The sequence below is a fragment of the Apium graveolens genome, chromosome 7, assembly GCF_009905375.1.
Source record: "Apium graveolens cultivar Ventura chromosome 7, ASM990537v1, whole genome shotgun sequence".
In the NCBI taxonomy this organism is placed as follows: Eukaryota; Viridiplantae; Streptophyta; class Magnoliopsida; order Apiales; family Apiaceae; genus Apium; species Apium graveolens.
The window spans coordinates 12,134,971-12,149,580 of NC_133653.1; the positions used below are offsets into that span (position 1 = coordinate 12,134,971).

The 14,610-nt window shown below is 31.9% G+C and overlaps 1 protein-coding gene across 1 annotated transcript; it reads left to right on the forward strand.

Annotated features, from left to right (window-relative positions):
- Nucleotides 1-493: 493 nt before the first annotated feature.
- LOC141672764 (NDR1/HIN1-like protein 6) lies at nucleotides 494-1,695 on the forward strand. The gene has a single exon (XM_074479426.1). It carries the CDS (start codon nucleotides 624-626, stop codon nucleotides 1,446-1,448), a length of 825 nt encoding a protein of 274 aa, XP_074335527.1. The 5' UTR covers nucleotides 494-623; the 3' UTR covers nucleotides 1,449-1,695.
- The last annotated feature ends 12,915 nt before the right edge of the window (nucleotides 1,696-14,610 follow it).

The following is a 14,610-nucleotide window of genomic DNA, read 5'->3' on the forward strand; positions in this document are numbered from 1 at the left end:
TACAATCTAATTTTTTATACAAATATTAGTTTCCGGTTACGAATTATTAGATGACGAGATCAAACGTCTGTTCTAACGTAGCATATCATAGAAAAAAGACCACTAGGTAAGTGAAAATATGAACTTATTCACATCAAAAATCACATTTTATACGTACCACGAAAACAAAAAAGATGCGGTATAATATTATAATATATATTTGCTGTAGGCAGGGACAAATTTGTAAATATCAAATAAAATCGAATCAAAATTTATATTTGTTACCTAGATAAATATTAGTAACTGTTATAATTAAGCATCGATCGAAATCGAATCGATATCTGTAACAACAAGAAACATAAATCTTTAACTTAGCTTCTAGGAGAACTTAAATAAAAAAAGTTCTTAAATTCATGGTAACATTTTAAAAAGAAACTTCCCTCTATGTAAATCTAATATCTATAGACAAAAGAGGCATTAGTCAATTTTATGGTGAGTTGTAAGCGCAACATCTAGCCATACCTTGTATGTAATTCTTGTTTATATTTTCACACTCATTTCTCCATTTCCCTTCACTCATATTTACACAACACTCCTATCACATTATCAAACATATCCCCCCAACACTCCAAAAAACATAAAACATGACAGATAGAGTCTATCCATCCGCCCCCAAACCCAACGGCACCACCACCACCACCACCACCACCACCGCCCCACCAGTCGCCGCCACCAACCACCACAACCCTCTACCAGTCCCACCAGCCAAATCCCATCTCCGCCACCCTTACCGTCAAAACCCACCTCACCCCGCCCGTCGTAGACACCGTACTAAACGAAACTACTTCTGTTGCTGCTGCTGCTGGTCAATTTTCATTGTCATGATTCTCCTCATAGCCGCCGCAATTGCGGGTGCTATAGCTTACTCTATATACAAACCTCACCGTCCCACATTCTCATTCACCTCTCTGAAAATCTCGCAATTTAATCTCACAACCTCATCCTTCGATGACTCCACGAGACTCACAACAAAACTAAACATTACTCTCTCATCCACAAACCCTAACAAGAAATTAGCATTCATCTACGACCCCATACAAATCACAACCCTAACCTCCTCAGAAGTCGAAATAGGCCAAGGATCATTCAAATCTTTCACCAGTAACCCGCAAAACATAACCTACATACACACACCATTACACACCACTTCACAAGTTCTCGACGCGGATTCAGTAACTTCATTAAGATCAGATCTGAAGAAAAAATCAGGGTTGCCATTAAAAATACTGTTGGATACAAAAGTGGTTGTGAAGGCAGATAATTTAAAGACCAAAAAGCTGGGGATTAGAATTAAATGTGAAGGTGTACATGTTACAGCACCAAAAGGTAAGTCTGCATCAGTAGCTTCTGTATCAAAAGCCAAATGTAAAGTTGATCTCAGAGTCAAGATCTGGAAATGGACATTTTAGTTTTTTTTTTTTTTAATTTTATTACACTGATTAAATTGCTGTAATCTTGATTAATTTATTTTTTGTTTGTGGGTCCTTTTACAAGAGAAAGAGAAGTATAATTTATATAAATATATATAAAGTTTGTTTTTTTTTTCTAGTTCTTTTTTTCTGGTGTAGATGAGTTTGGATGTTTTGAGATAGAGCAATGTAATGTAATGATAGTGTGTTAGATATGTGCGAGTAAATGAGGCCACACTTTGTGTTATCTCTATCTCTAGCTAGTGGTTTTTTGTGCTAGTTCTTTGCATGTAATGCTCTGGTGCCAAACTTTTGTTACACTTTTTCTTGCTATTTTTAATGTATAGATATATAGATTGCCAACGTCATTCCTAATCTTGGTATAGAAACTAAAGTTGTAAAAAGTAAGCTGGAAAAAGTTATAAATATATAAAATTTTAAAAACTGTAAATCGAAGATCGATTTGTACTTGTTTTGTGTCTGGTTTGAGTGAATGCAGTGAAACGAGATAAGTATAAATCGATAAATATAATTTTTTTTACTGATTTCATAATTAAACACCCAAATTCATATGAAATGCTCTCTTTTAAATATTTTTTCATAAAGAATTTAAAATGTAGGAGTTTCAGGTAACTCGAATTTACTTCTAAATTTTTTTAAATGATGTTGTGCGACTTGGCCGTGTTTAAAAACTTACGAAGATTACAAATTATTTTTTCTTTTTAATTTTTTGTGATGGCCTCAACTTTTTTTAAATTACAAGCCCATGTTCATCCATAGCCGACTCCAGGGACGAGGGTAAGCAACTGAGGCATTGGACCGGATATCCATGTTATATACAGGCCCTTTAGCCTAGTTTGTGCTATTTTCTCATGTTATATTTGCATGTCTTTTATTTTCATTCACGAACAATTAAACTTTTTAATAATATTGTTTCAACTTTAATCGATTTTTTTTTATTATTTCAGTATCGAATCAAATTACAAAATATGGTTTGAGAATTGACCAACTCTGATTCGGTTCGTTATTTATAAATGAATGAATTTTTTTATATTACTAAATCTAAATCCGGATATCCAGTATAATCTTGAGTTTATGAAAATAGCTTATATGAAAGTTCAATTTTTCTGCATTTATATTTTTTTAGTTTTTAAAAGTTATTTTTTGGAATTCAAACAAATACAGAAAATTTAAAAAAACCTTAAGTACTTTTTAAAAACGGAGCCTGCAATTAGCGTCCACGCATATAGGGCCGTTTGAGATTTTTTTAACAATGTAACTTATAATAACTTAAAATCGAAAATCGTAGTATAATTGATATGAACATAGTTCTCCCTTAATTTTTTTTTGCCGTTTTGACTGTCGCCCACGTTTCAATGTGTTTTTATCGGTTAGTTAGAAATATAATTTTAAAAATTTTATATTTGTGAATTAAAATATAAGTTGTCTACTTTTATTTAAAAAATAAAATTTTACAAACGATAATTCTAAATAATCGGTCAAAAACACATTGAAATGTGTGCAAAAGTCAAAATGACATATTCAAAAAACAAAGGGAGTAACTTATACGTTATTTAGGTGTTTAGATAATTTTATATTAAAGTTATACTCCCTCCGTCCTCCTGGATTGTTTACGTTACTTTTCGGCACGATTTTCAATACTCGTTTAAAGTATAGTTTCGTAATATTTTTTTAAACTTTTTTTTTTGAATAAAAGTTTTATGTTTAAACTTTTATTTCAAAAAAAAAATTTGAAAAAACATTATGAAACTATACTTTACAGAAGTCTCGAAATACGTGCCGAATAGTAAGGTAAACATCCCAGTGGGACGGAGGGAGTATATAAGTTGATAACGGTAAATCATAACTTATAAGTTACTTCCTCCGTACCTATTTATATGTTCATTTTATTTTTTTACGAGTCAAATTGATCAATTTTTGACTTAAGACTAAAAAAAATTGATTAATTATTTTTCAAATCGGAAAGTTACATTTTAAAATAGACTAAATGCACTTTCCAATGATATAATTATTATTATTTTTTATTATGTAATAGGTATAAATTCCGGACAAAATTTGGTCAAGTTGTCGGGTGAAAAGTCAAAATGGACAAGTAAATAGGGTCAGATGGAGTATAACTTTTTTTTTAAAAATAAAAAATAAATTACAAATTACAAGAATTAATAATTTTAATACATTAATATAAAATAGAAAAATAAAAAACTTAAAATAAAGATAATGATCTTGAGATAACACTAAATAAAGTATACTATTCATATCGAAAACAATAAAATTATACTATTCATCCGATTTAAATAACGTAAATTAAAATATTTTTAAGTAAAACACGTGACTTATCTACTTGAATCCGGTTTATTTATTTATTTTTTTTATTTTTTATCATAACTAACTCGCATCCGCTACCCTTCGGGTACGTATTGGGTAAACCCTACGGGTTCACGTAATAGCCTGCAAACCACGTGAACCAAGGTAAACCGCATTTAAATGACAAGCTCTGGCTCATGAGTATAATCATAAATTCTCCTCCAGTGAGATTCGAAGCTGAACCAAGAGGTTAGTTTTTTTTAAAACTTATCACTTGGAAAATTCATCAATCTACTTATGTAGAAACTTGGTTTGATGGTTTGAATTATCTAAAAAAGTTATTTAATTATTTTTACATATCTAACTAATGCAAGTTTTTATTTTATTAAAATACATATTCACGAAAGTTATTTAAATAACCTTACTTTATATTTAAAATATTTAAAATAAATATAATAATTATTTAAAAGAAATGAGTTTGGATGGCATCACGAAAGTATCCGAGTTTTAACTTCGGACGTCCCAAACATGCACATAGCCACACGTGCATTAGATTAATTTACAACTGTTGTTAACAAGTCTGATGATGATGTTTGGTATAATTTAAAATTAAAAAGTGATTTTTGTTGATAAAATAAAATCTATAAATTCAATGAAAGATATAAAATAACACTAAAAATATTTAAATATAGTTATATTATAATTAACTAGTCTTAAATTATATAATTATACTTGTCACTATTACCTACTAATAAATTTTGGCACTTAAATGATCATTTAGTAATTATAGCAATATCTATATTTGGTTCATATCTAGCACTAACTATAATATCTTGTTATTTTTACATCTAAATTTAACACCCTATTATAATTAATTATTTAATTGGATGTTATATTATAGCAATAACAACTATTTTAATATCATTACTGGACTTACTTACTGTGTTACATGTGTGTTTTCGATTTGAGTCTAGTTTTATTATAAACTAATGTTATATTCTTTTATTTAATCCTGATCATTTTAAAATTCTAAATAAATATATAAGTCTTAAAAACTACTCAATCCTTAACTATGTTTCCTCCATTAAAAGCCACTTTCTCATCTTTACACTGAAGTTTACTTCCATACTATATAATGATTTTATATATATATATATTATGAGTAAAGTTCTATGGAGTCCACCTTTAATTGGAGTCCTCGGAGTCCATATATGTTCTGCAAGTAAAATATAGCTTAAAATATTGCAAAACATATTATTTTTCGACAAACATCACTATTCTATCAAAAATCTTGTAGATTGCATACATTTTACAAGCAGAACATTACAAAAATATATATTCTACAAAACATGTTTAGTTTGCAGAACATAAATGTTCATGTTGCAGAACATATTGCAGAACATACATATTGTACCGTAAATATATGAGATTTGCATGATTTTGTTGAAGTTATGCTATTTGTGTAACATGTTTTGCAAAATAACACGTTTTACAATATATTTTATTTGCAGAACGTAGATGGACTCCGAGGACTCCGATAAAAAGGTGGACTCCATAGAACTCAGCCCATTATATATATATATATATTTTATCGTATATAATCCGCAACCGCTACCTTTCGGGTGCGTACTGCATAAACCCTACGGCTCACGCAATAGCCTGCAAACCACGTGAACCAAGGCCAATGACTTCACAGTAAAGGTAAGCTCAAGAACTAATTATATCTTATATATCTTATATATCCTATATATAATTGAAGTTATATATAATTGGAGTTAGGGAGTTAATGTGGTACGATTTGGTCGTCAGTTAAGATTAAAGAAAAGACATAAGCTTGCATAACAACAAACACATATAATTACACAAAACTCAATTTTTTACAATGTAAGATATTATAATAACTTTATAATAGTAGTTGGCAATTGAAAAAATTTAAATCTAATAACATTTCAACTTAATAATACAATCAAAAATTACATAAAGTAAAAGTAAATTCAAACAAAAAAATTGTAAAATAAGAAATTAAAGGTAAGATATTAAAATTTCGTAATAATTTAAAATCTAAAATAAATTAAAACACATTACAAATTTGTATATTAAAATGTTATAATAAGTTAAAATTTAAAAATAAAACTAAAACACATTACAAATTTATCATTTCATAAATATTTGAAGTAATTATATTTTTAAGTAATATTAAATTAAAATTAAAAATATTATTAATTTTTACATTAATTGAACGAGGTTTGTAAATATTTTTTTTTGGTAATGTGGTAAGTTTAGGTTAAAGAAGAGACATAAGCTTACATAATAACAAACACATATAATTACACATAACTCACTTTTTTCACAATGTAAGATATTATAATAACTTTAATGATAGTTGACAATTGATAAAATTTAAACCTAATAACATTTCAACTCAATAATACAATCAAAAATTACATAAAGCAAAAGTAAATTCAAACCAAAAAATTATAAAATAAGAAATTAAAGGTAAGATATTAAAATGTCGTAATAAGTTAAAATCTAAAATAAATTAAAACACATGACAAATTTGTATATTAAAATGTTATAGTAAGTTAAAATTTAAAAATAAAACTAAAACACATTACAAATTTATCATTTCATAAATATTTGAAGTAATTATATTTTTAATATTAATTTTTACATCTCACGTGAATTGAACGAGATTTGTAAATATTTTTTTTGTAAGTTTACTCTAACATTAAAAAAAATAGTTTCATATAGTATAGTAAAGTTATTTAGTGAAAACAAAACATATTATTAATTTTAAAACTAAAATAAGACATAAAATTTTATCAGAAATGGCTAAATTAATTAATCAAGATCAACATTATTTTTTAAATTTCAATTCATAATTTTTTCAAATTTAAAATATTTATTATGATAAAAATAAACTCATACTAAATTTTTTCAAAACATCTTGTTGATGAATATAAAACAACCTAGAGACAATTCACTCATAATGGTTAATATATTATTGGGAGTATAATGGGCTAAAAGACTCTATATCGAGACAATACCCACGGCTTTGGAAGGATCTAAAATTTCAATATTTTTATATTGATTTCTTGCCGCTAAAGTATTGTCACTTCCATAATAACGATTACTTATCAAAGTGTGATAACCAAAATTTTTGTAATTATATGTATATAGGTATATATACTTTTAGCATTTTAATTATTTGTTTCGATAAAAAAAATATTTTATTATGTAAATTAGTTATAAAATATAAAGACTTGTATTTTTATATTAAAAATATTTGTAACTCCTTAGTTTTGATGATCACAACACAGCAAGCCATAATGTTGTTATTTGAGAATATCTGCAGGATATAACAGCTTAATGCCATTGCTGTTTAAGTATCATGACAGCAAGCTATCATAAGACTGTAATCTATTTCAGCAAGCTATGATCACGATTGTCAGAATAACAACAAGCCAAGATGCACAGTCCAGATTCAACAAGGAAGTCGAATTTCATGGAGATTTTATAGGATCTTCATATATATCAGTTGTAAGGACTTCTCTAATATAATAAACGTGCATGATATATAGAGAGCTCATTTATAAAACATTTTTAATCATTCAAATTGATTTCCTAAAGAATAGGAGTTTGTTTCTCTTTCAAACTCTTTCTCCTATCTTCTAATTAAAACGTTTTATCCTCTACTAAATAGAAGAGATATTTTCTGAACGTTGGACTTCTGTGTTTCTCTTCTATCTAACGTACACATGAACGTTGGAAAAACCATCCCAACGATCTTACACGGTAGAATTGGATTCTAGCCGTTGTAATTTGTTGAGGCTGTTTTCAAACGTTAATGTGTGGTTATATAAGTGGTTTTCTTGCAGTTTTATGACAGACAAATTTGCAAGCAAGAACACATACAACTCCTGATCTTTATTGATTTCAAAATACTCTCGAGCTCTAAATATATACACGTGTTTTATCTTAGAGAGAGTCTATAGTTTGAGTTGTAAACTTTATCACTGATTTGTATTGTTCAATTGTATTGATTAGTTGCTGGATAAGTTGGCTAGGGAAACAAGGGTTTAGTGGTACTTGCTAGAGGAGTTTGTACTACGGGGTAGTATAGTACTTAGAGAGCAGAATCTTAAACAGGGTTTCAGCAAGCCATTATCAGCAGCTGGGATAAAGGGAGATATATTGTTGTATCTTGTAGTTGTAACCTTCATTGATCAATAATATATTCTCTTACCAAGTTGGTAAGGGACCAGGACGTAGACCATAGGGCCTTAGGGGTCGAACCTGGCTAAAATTCTTGTGTGTTCTATTTACTTTCCTGCACATTATTTTCTGCATTGCATTTAGTCATCTCAGCTTACTATCATTATCAGATTATAGTTCAGTTGATAAAATCTCAGTAAGCTATTATCGGGTAAAATTTAAAAGTAATCCTAGTTAGCCATAATCACCTATTCACCCCCCCTCTAGGTGTAATTTCAGTTGGTATCAGAGCATTGGTATACCAATCTTTCTGTAACAGGAATAGTATTCGATCAAAATGGCTGACAAATATCCCGAAGGAACCTCAGATTACCGAGCACCTCTCTTGCTTGGTACAGAAAACTATAACTGGTGGAAAGGTCGCATGGAAGTGTATCTATCCAGGGAGCCACTAGCTTTGAGAGTTGTTCAGAAGGGTCCTTTTGAGTTTAAGGACAAAGAAGGCAAAGTGAAAGACGTTGATGATCTCACAGAGGCTGAACTAATCAAATACAGCTTCAATGGAAAGGCTAGGAATTCTCTCATGAATGGGTTATGTCCTAGTGAATGTGATAAAGTCTCTTCATGCAAATCAGCTAAAGAGATATGGGATACTCTGGAATTGTATCACGAAGGATCCAAGAGTTTAAGAAAGGTGAAGTTGAGTAAACTAATGAATGAGTTTGGAAATTTCAAGCTTCAAGACGGAGAAACTATTCGAGAAAGTCAAGCTAGATTCCAGATAAATCTGAATGCCTTAAAGCAGCTTGGCAAACATATCCCACAAGAGGAAATCAACATGAAGATACTTAGTGCTGTGCCATTTATCTATGAACCAAAGGTAACAGCTCTAGAATCCTCTCCAACTATAGATACTATGGATCAATTGGCTATTTTTGCAGAATTGGAACAATTTGAAAGCAAAATCAAGGAAAGCCAATCAAGTTCTATGCAAGCTCCAGTTGCTCAAATGAAGCAATTAGCTCTTCACACTAATGAAAGCTTACTGGAATCTGAAGATGAGTCAGACGAAGAACTAGCTCTAATATCCAGGAAGATCAGAAAGATGATCGAGAAGAAGAACAAGCTGAAAAGAGATAAAGGCAGATTTTCCAACAACAAGAAGCCCAACAAGGATTCTAAAGATCAGACATGCTTTGAATGTGGAAAGCCAGGCCATTATAAGGGGGACTGCTACAAATTGAAGTCAAAACAGCAAACTGTCTTCAAGGATAAGAAGAAAGCTAAAGCTCTAATGACTTGGAGTGATGATGACTCGGTTTCCAGTGATGATTCAAGTGGAGACATGGTCAATCTTGCCCTAGTTGGACTTTATGATGATTCTGTTCGAGGAAATTCAGAAAGTGGATACCTAGAAAGTGATTCAGAAGAAGATCAGAGTGAGGTAAACTCTTGTAAATATAATTTATCTTCTGAAAATATTGTTTTGGAACCACTAACCATGCAGGAATGTAAGAATGTATCTATGGGTGAATATTATTCTCTTAAAGCTGAAAATAGCAAGCTAAAAGAGAAGAATAATTATCTCAAGACTATGGTTCAAGATTTGATGAGCAAAGTAGATACTTGGATTGACAAGAAGGTACCTACACAAGCTGACAAAGAGGCTGAAATCAAGGATCTTCAAGCTAAAGTTAGTCACGTGGAAAACTTCAACAAAATTCTCCTCAAAAGAAACAAGACTCAATTAATGGAGATCACAGAGTTAAAGAAGGAGATTGAAGCAAGGGATGAATGTTTGGAGCTATTCAAACTCAGAGAATCAATAGATGCAACACCTTCAAATCAAGCAGAAGAACCATCTCAGCAAGCTGAAATCATAAGTCAGCAAGCTGAAAAGATTGATTTGCTCACAAAGGAAGTGGAGGATCTAAAAAAGGGCATGGGATCGTTTGTTCAAGGAGAAGAAAGTCTCAAATCTATGTTGAACAACACAAATATTCCATTGGTCAGAGAAGGAATTGGAATGAATGCAAACAAGAAGGACAAAGCTCTAAGATATGAAGGAAAACATGGCATACCCTATGATTATGCTATGCCTTGGAAGATATGCAACAGATGTGGAAAGAAAGGGCATCTTGAAAAGCATTGCAAAGTTCAGAACGGACAAAAATCATACCATGGAGGAAACAAACAGAAAACAGCTTACTATGATCAGAATGACAGAACAAAGATAGCTTACCATCATCAGGCTGGCAGAGTTAAATCACCTAGATTTATCCAAAAATGGATAAAGAAATCTGATTTACATGTTTTATATGTTTTATCTGCTAACCATGTCGGACCCAACAAACTTTGGGTACCAAAAGGTTGAGTTGTTTTATTTGTTTTGTAGATGTGTCTTGCCGCTCGAGTCAAATCAACTCAATGGATTTTAAATAGCGGATGTACTAGACATTTGAGTGGAGACAAAGCACAATTCTTGAGTCTTCAGATGAAAAAGGGTGGAAGAGTGACTATTGGTGATAGTAAAACTCTTCAAATTCTTGGAAAAGGTAAAATAGGTAATAAACACATTTCAATTGATAAAGTTCAATATGTTAAAGGCCTTAAATATAATCTGCTTAGCATAAGTCAGTTATATGATGATGGTCATACTGTTAACTTTGGTATTGATAAGTGTATTATTACTATTGGTACTAACAAAGTCCCCCTAGTTGCTAGAAGGGAAGGAAATATATATATTTTGGACTTTGAGTTGCAGAAAACAACTTGCTGTCCTGCTGCAATAGACACTGATCCTTATGTTTGGCATAGAAGATTGGGTCATGCTCACATGGACTTACTTAACAAGCTTTCAAAGAAGAAGCTAGTCAGAGGTTTACCCAAAATCAAGTATGTCAAGACTGAGGTATGTTCGGCATGCCAATTAGGCAAGCAAATTAGAAGTACTCACAAAGCAAAGAAAATGGTATCTACTTCTAAACCCTTAGAACTTTTACATTTAGACTTATTTGGTCCAGAAGCTTATAAAAGTATAGGAGGTAAGCAATATGGTTTTGTAATTGTTGATGATTATTCTCGTTTTACATGGGTATTGTTTCTTAGAACTAAAGATGCTGCTTTTAATGAGTTTGAGAAACTAATTAAATTACTTGAGAATAAGCTCAATACAAAGCTTGTAGGAATAAGGAGTGATCGAGGTGGTGAATTCCAAAAAGACTTTGTTACTTATTGTGAAGAAAGAGGAATATCACATGAATTCTCGGCTCCAAGGACTCCACAACAAAATGGTGTGGTGGAACGCAAGAATAGGTCACTGCAAGAGACAGCAAAGACTTTGTTGCAAGAAAGCAAGTTACCTAGAAGTTTTTGGGCAGAAGCAGTCAACACAGCATGCTATGTTCTGAATAGAGTATTGATAAGACCTATTTTGGACAAGACTCCATATGAATTGCTCAAGAAAAAGAGGCCCAACATCAGTTACTTCAGAATCTTTGGCTCAAAGTGTTTTGTGCTCAAGACAATTGGTAATGATGGTAAATTTGATGCTAAATCTTATGAAGCTATTTTTCTTGGTTATTCTATGAATAGTAAAACCTATAGAGTTTATAATTTGTCTAAGCATATTGTTGAGGAATATATAGATGTTACTTTTCAAGAACCTAACAATGATCTTCCAAGAGACGAGGAATATGATGCAGGTGAAGCTGGACAACAACAAGCTGAAACAGAGAAGGCTACTCCAAAATAGCAAGCTGAAACAGAGACTGATTCAGAAAATAGCAAGCTGAAATTGAAACTACCTCAGGAAATCAGCAAGCAGAACCTTCTACTCCAGTTGATGATGCAATTGTAAAGATGGCAAAGATGACTCTTGATGGTCCTAGAGGAAATAGAGCAAAGGATAAAATGCCAATCTATGATGGTGAAGACTTAGCTCCTCCATCTAAGATAAGGAAGACTTTACATGAAGATATTGCAAAGCATTCATTGCCAAAAGCTACACGGACAGTGAAGAATCACCCTCCAAAATAGGTTATTGGTGATATTTCTGATGGTCTCAAGACAAGAAAAGGCACTGCAAATTTTTGTGCTTATGCTGCATTTTTAGCTCAAGAGGAACCCAAGAATGTCAAAGAAGCACGTGAAGATGAAAATTGGATCACGGCTATGCAAGAAGAACTCAATCAATTCGAACGATGTGATGTTTTAGAACTGGTCAAGCCACCAAAAGGTGCTTCAATCATTGGTACAAAATGGATTTTCAAAAATAAAGTGGATGAATTTGGTACTGTTACTCGAAATAAAGCAAGGCTCGTGGCACAAGGGTACAACCAACAAGAAGGCATTGACTTTGATCAAACTTATGCTCCAGTAGCTAGATTGGAATCAATTAGGATGCTTCTTGCTTATGCATGCTACAAGAAGATCAAGCTACATCAAATGGACGTCAAAAGTGCTTTTCTTAATGGATTTCTGGAAGAGGAAGTTTATGTTAAGCAACCCCCTGGTTTTGAACATGAACAACATCCGGACTATGTTTACAAGCTCAAGAAGGCATTATATGGCTTAAAGCAAGCACCAAGGGCTTGGTACAAGAGGCTTAGTAAGTTTTTGATCAAAAATGGCTTCATTCGAGGTAAAATTGATCCTACTTTATTTTCTAAGCAAAATGGTAATGATATTTTGATTGTCCAGATATATGTAGATGATATAATCTTTGGATCCACTAATGATTCTATGTGTGAGTGGTTTTCTAAGTGTATGAGCAGTGAATTTGACATGAGCATGATGGGTGAGCTCAATTATTTCTCGGGGCTCCAAATTAAACAATCTAAAGATGGAATTTATGTGCATCAATCAAAATATGTCAAGAATTTGCTGACCAGATTTGGTTTTGACAATGTCAAGCCGAAATCTACTCCAATGAATCAAAATAGCAAGCTGACATCGGATGAAAAAGGTAAAGATGTTGATATCAAGAAGTATAGAGGTATGATTGGTAGTCTTTTATATCTTACTGCTTCTCGGCCAGATATTATGTATAGTGTATGTGTTTGTGCTCGTTTTCAAGCTAAACCTAAGGAATCACACTTAAATGCAGTTAAAAGAATATTTCAATATTTAAGTGGGACTATTAATCTTGGGTTATTTTATCCTATTACAAGCACATTTGATCTTGTGGGGTATAGTGATGCTGACTATGCAGGTTGTCAAACTGATAGAAAGAGTACAAGTGGTGTTTGTACATATTTAGGACAAAGTCTCGTATCTTGGCAAAGTAAGAAATAAACTTCAGTTGCATTATCCACAGCAGAAGGTGAGTATTTGGCAGCTGGTAGCTGTTGCTCTCAAATTTTGTGGATGATTCAGACTCTACGAGATTTTGGAATCAAGTGTGGCAAAGTTCCAATCTATTGTGACAACACTAGCACCATCAACATATCAAAGAATCCAGTTAATCACTCAAGAACAAAGCATATTGATGTTCGTCACCATTTCTTGAGAGATAATGCTGCCAAAGGTAAGATTGAATTAGTTTTTGTACCTACTGAATATCAATTGACAGATATCTTTACAAAACCCCTAGGCGAAGCAAGATTTTCTACCATTCGAAGGGAACTTGGCATGTGCAGTGTATAATGGCAAGCTATCTTTGGAAATTTGGTAATGTTGGCTTACTATCATTTTTCATATTAGCTTACTATGATTGTTTATTTAAATGACATTTTTTTGTGTTAAGTTATTTTTTTTTGTTAATTATGCTATGTCATTCTCTGTTTAATTATGTTTAAATATTTGCATGATTTGCTGATTTAATTGTTAAATGATTAAAGTGCTAATTGTGGTGTTTTAGATAGATTTAAGATGTTATTTTGATAAGTGTTAGAATTAGGATAATTATTATTTGTTTTTAAATCTTATCCTAAATTCTCCCCTAAAAAGGCTATCAAAAACACGGGTTAGGGTTTCAATTCTTATTTCACCGCCGCTCAGTTATTTTTCTACTTACCGTCTTCTCTCCAACATCATCACAATTTGATCTCATCATGGTTCGAGCAACAAGGAAATCAGGTCTTCTCGCCAATCGTTCTGTCTCTAAACAAGTTAACACTGTGGTTGATTTGGGAAATGAAAGTGCCGATGAAGTGTCTCAAACTCCTGATTCCAAGAAGCTCAAGATCACTCTATCCTTTGACTCTCCGGATTTGGAACAGAGGTTCACCGAGAATGCATTGGATTCTCGTCCCATTCTTCCTGGTATTCCAGTCGTCAGTAAGCTTCTTCAACAATCTGGTGCTTTAGCTTTGTTTAACACTGTTGGTATGGATAATTTTGTGCTTGAATTACCGAAAGTTTATTACCCTGATTTAGTTCATGAATTTTATGCAAATTTGCATGAGGATAAGTTTGATAATTGTGTGTCCACAGTTCGTGATAAGCGCATTCGATTGAACCCTCCTTTTCTTAGCTCATTAATTAAGTTTGAGAATCCAACTGAGATTGAGGTTTTTACTGGAAAGGGTTATGTTGTGTTACCTGATTTTTCTATAATGGATCAATTTAAGTTGCTGTTAGGGTCTGATAGCAATATGGAAGAAAATCCCCAACCTCCATC

Coding starts and splice junctions, on each gene's coding strand:
- LOC141672764 (XM_074479426.1), top strand. CDS start 624: ATGACAGATAGAGTCTATCCATCCGCCCCCAAACCCAACGGCACCACC.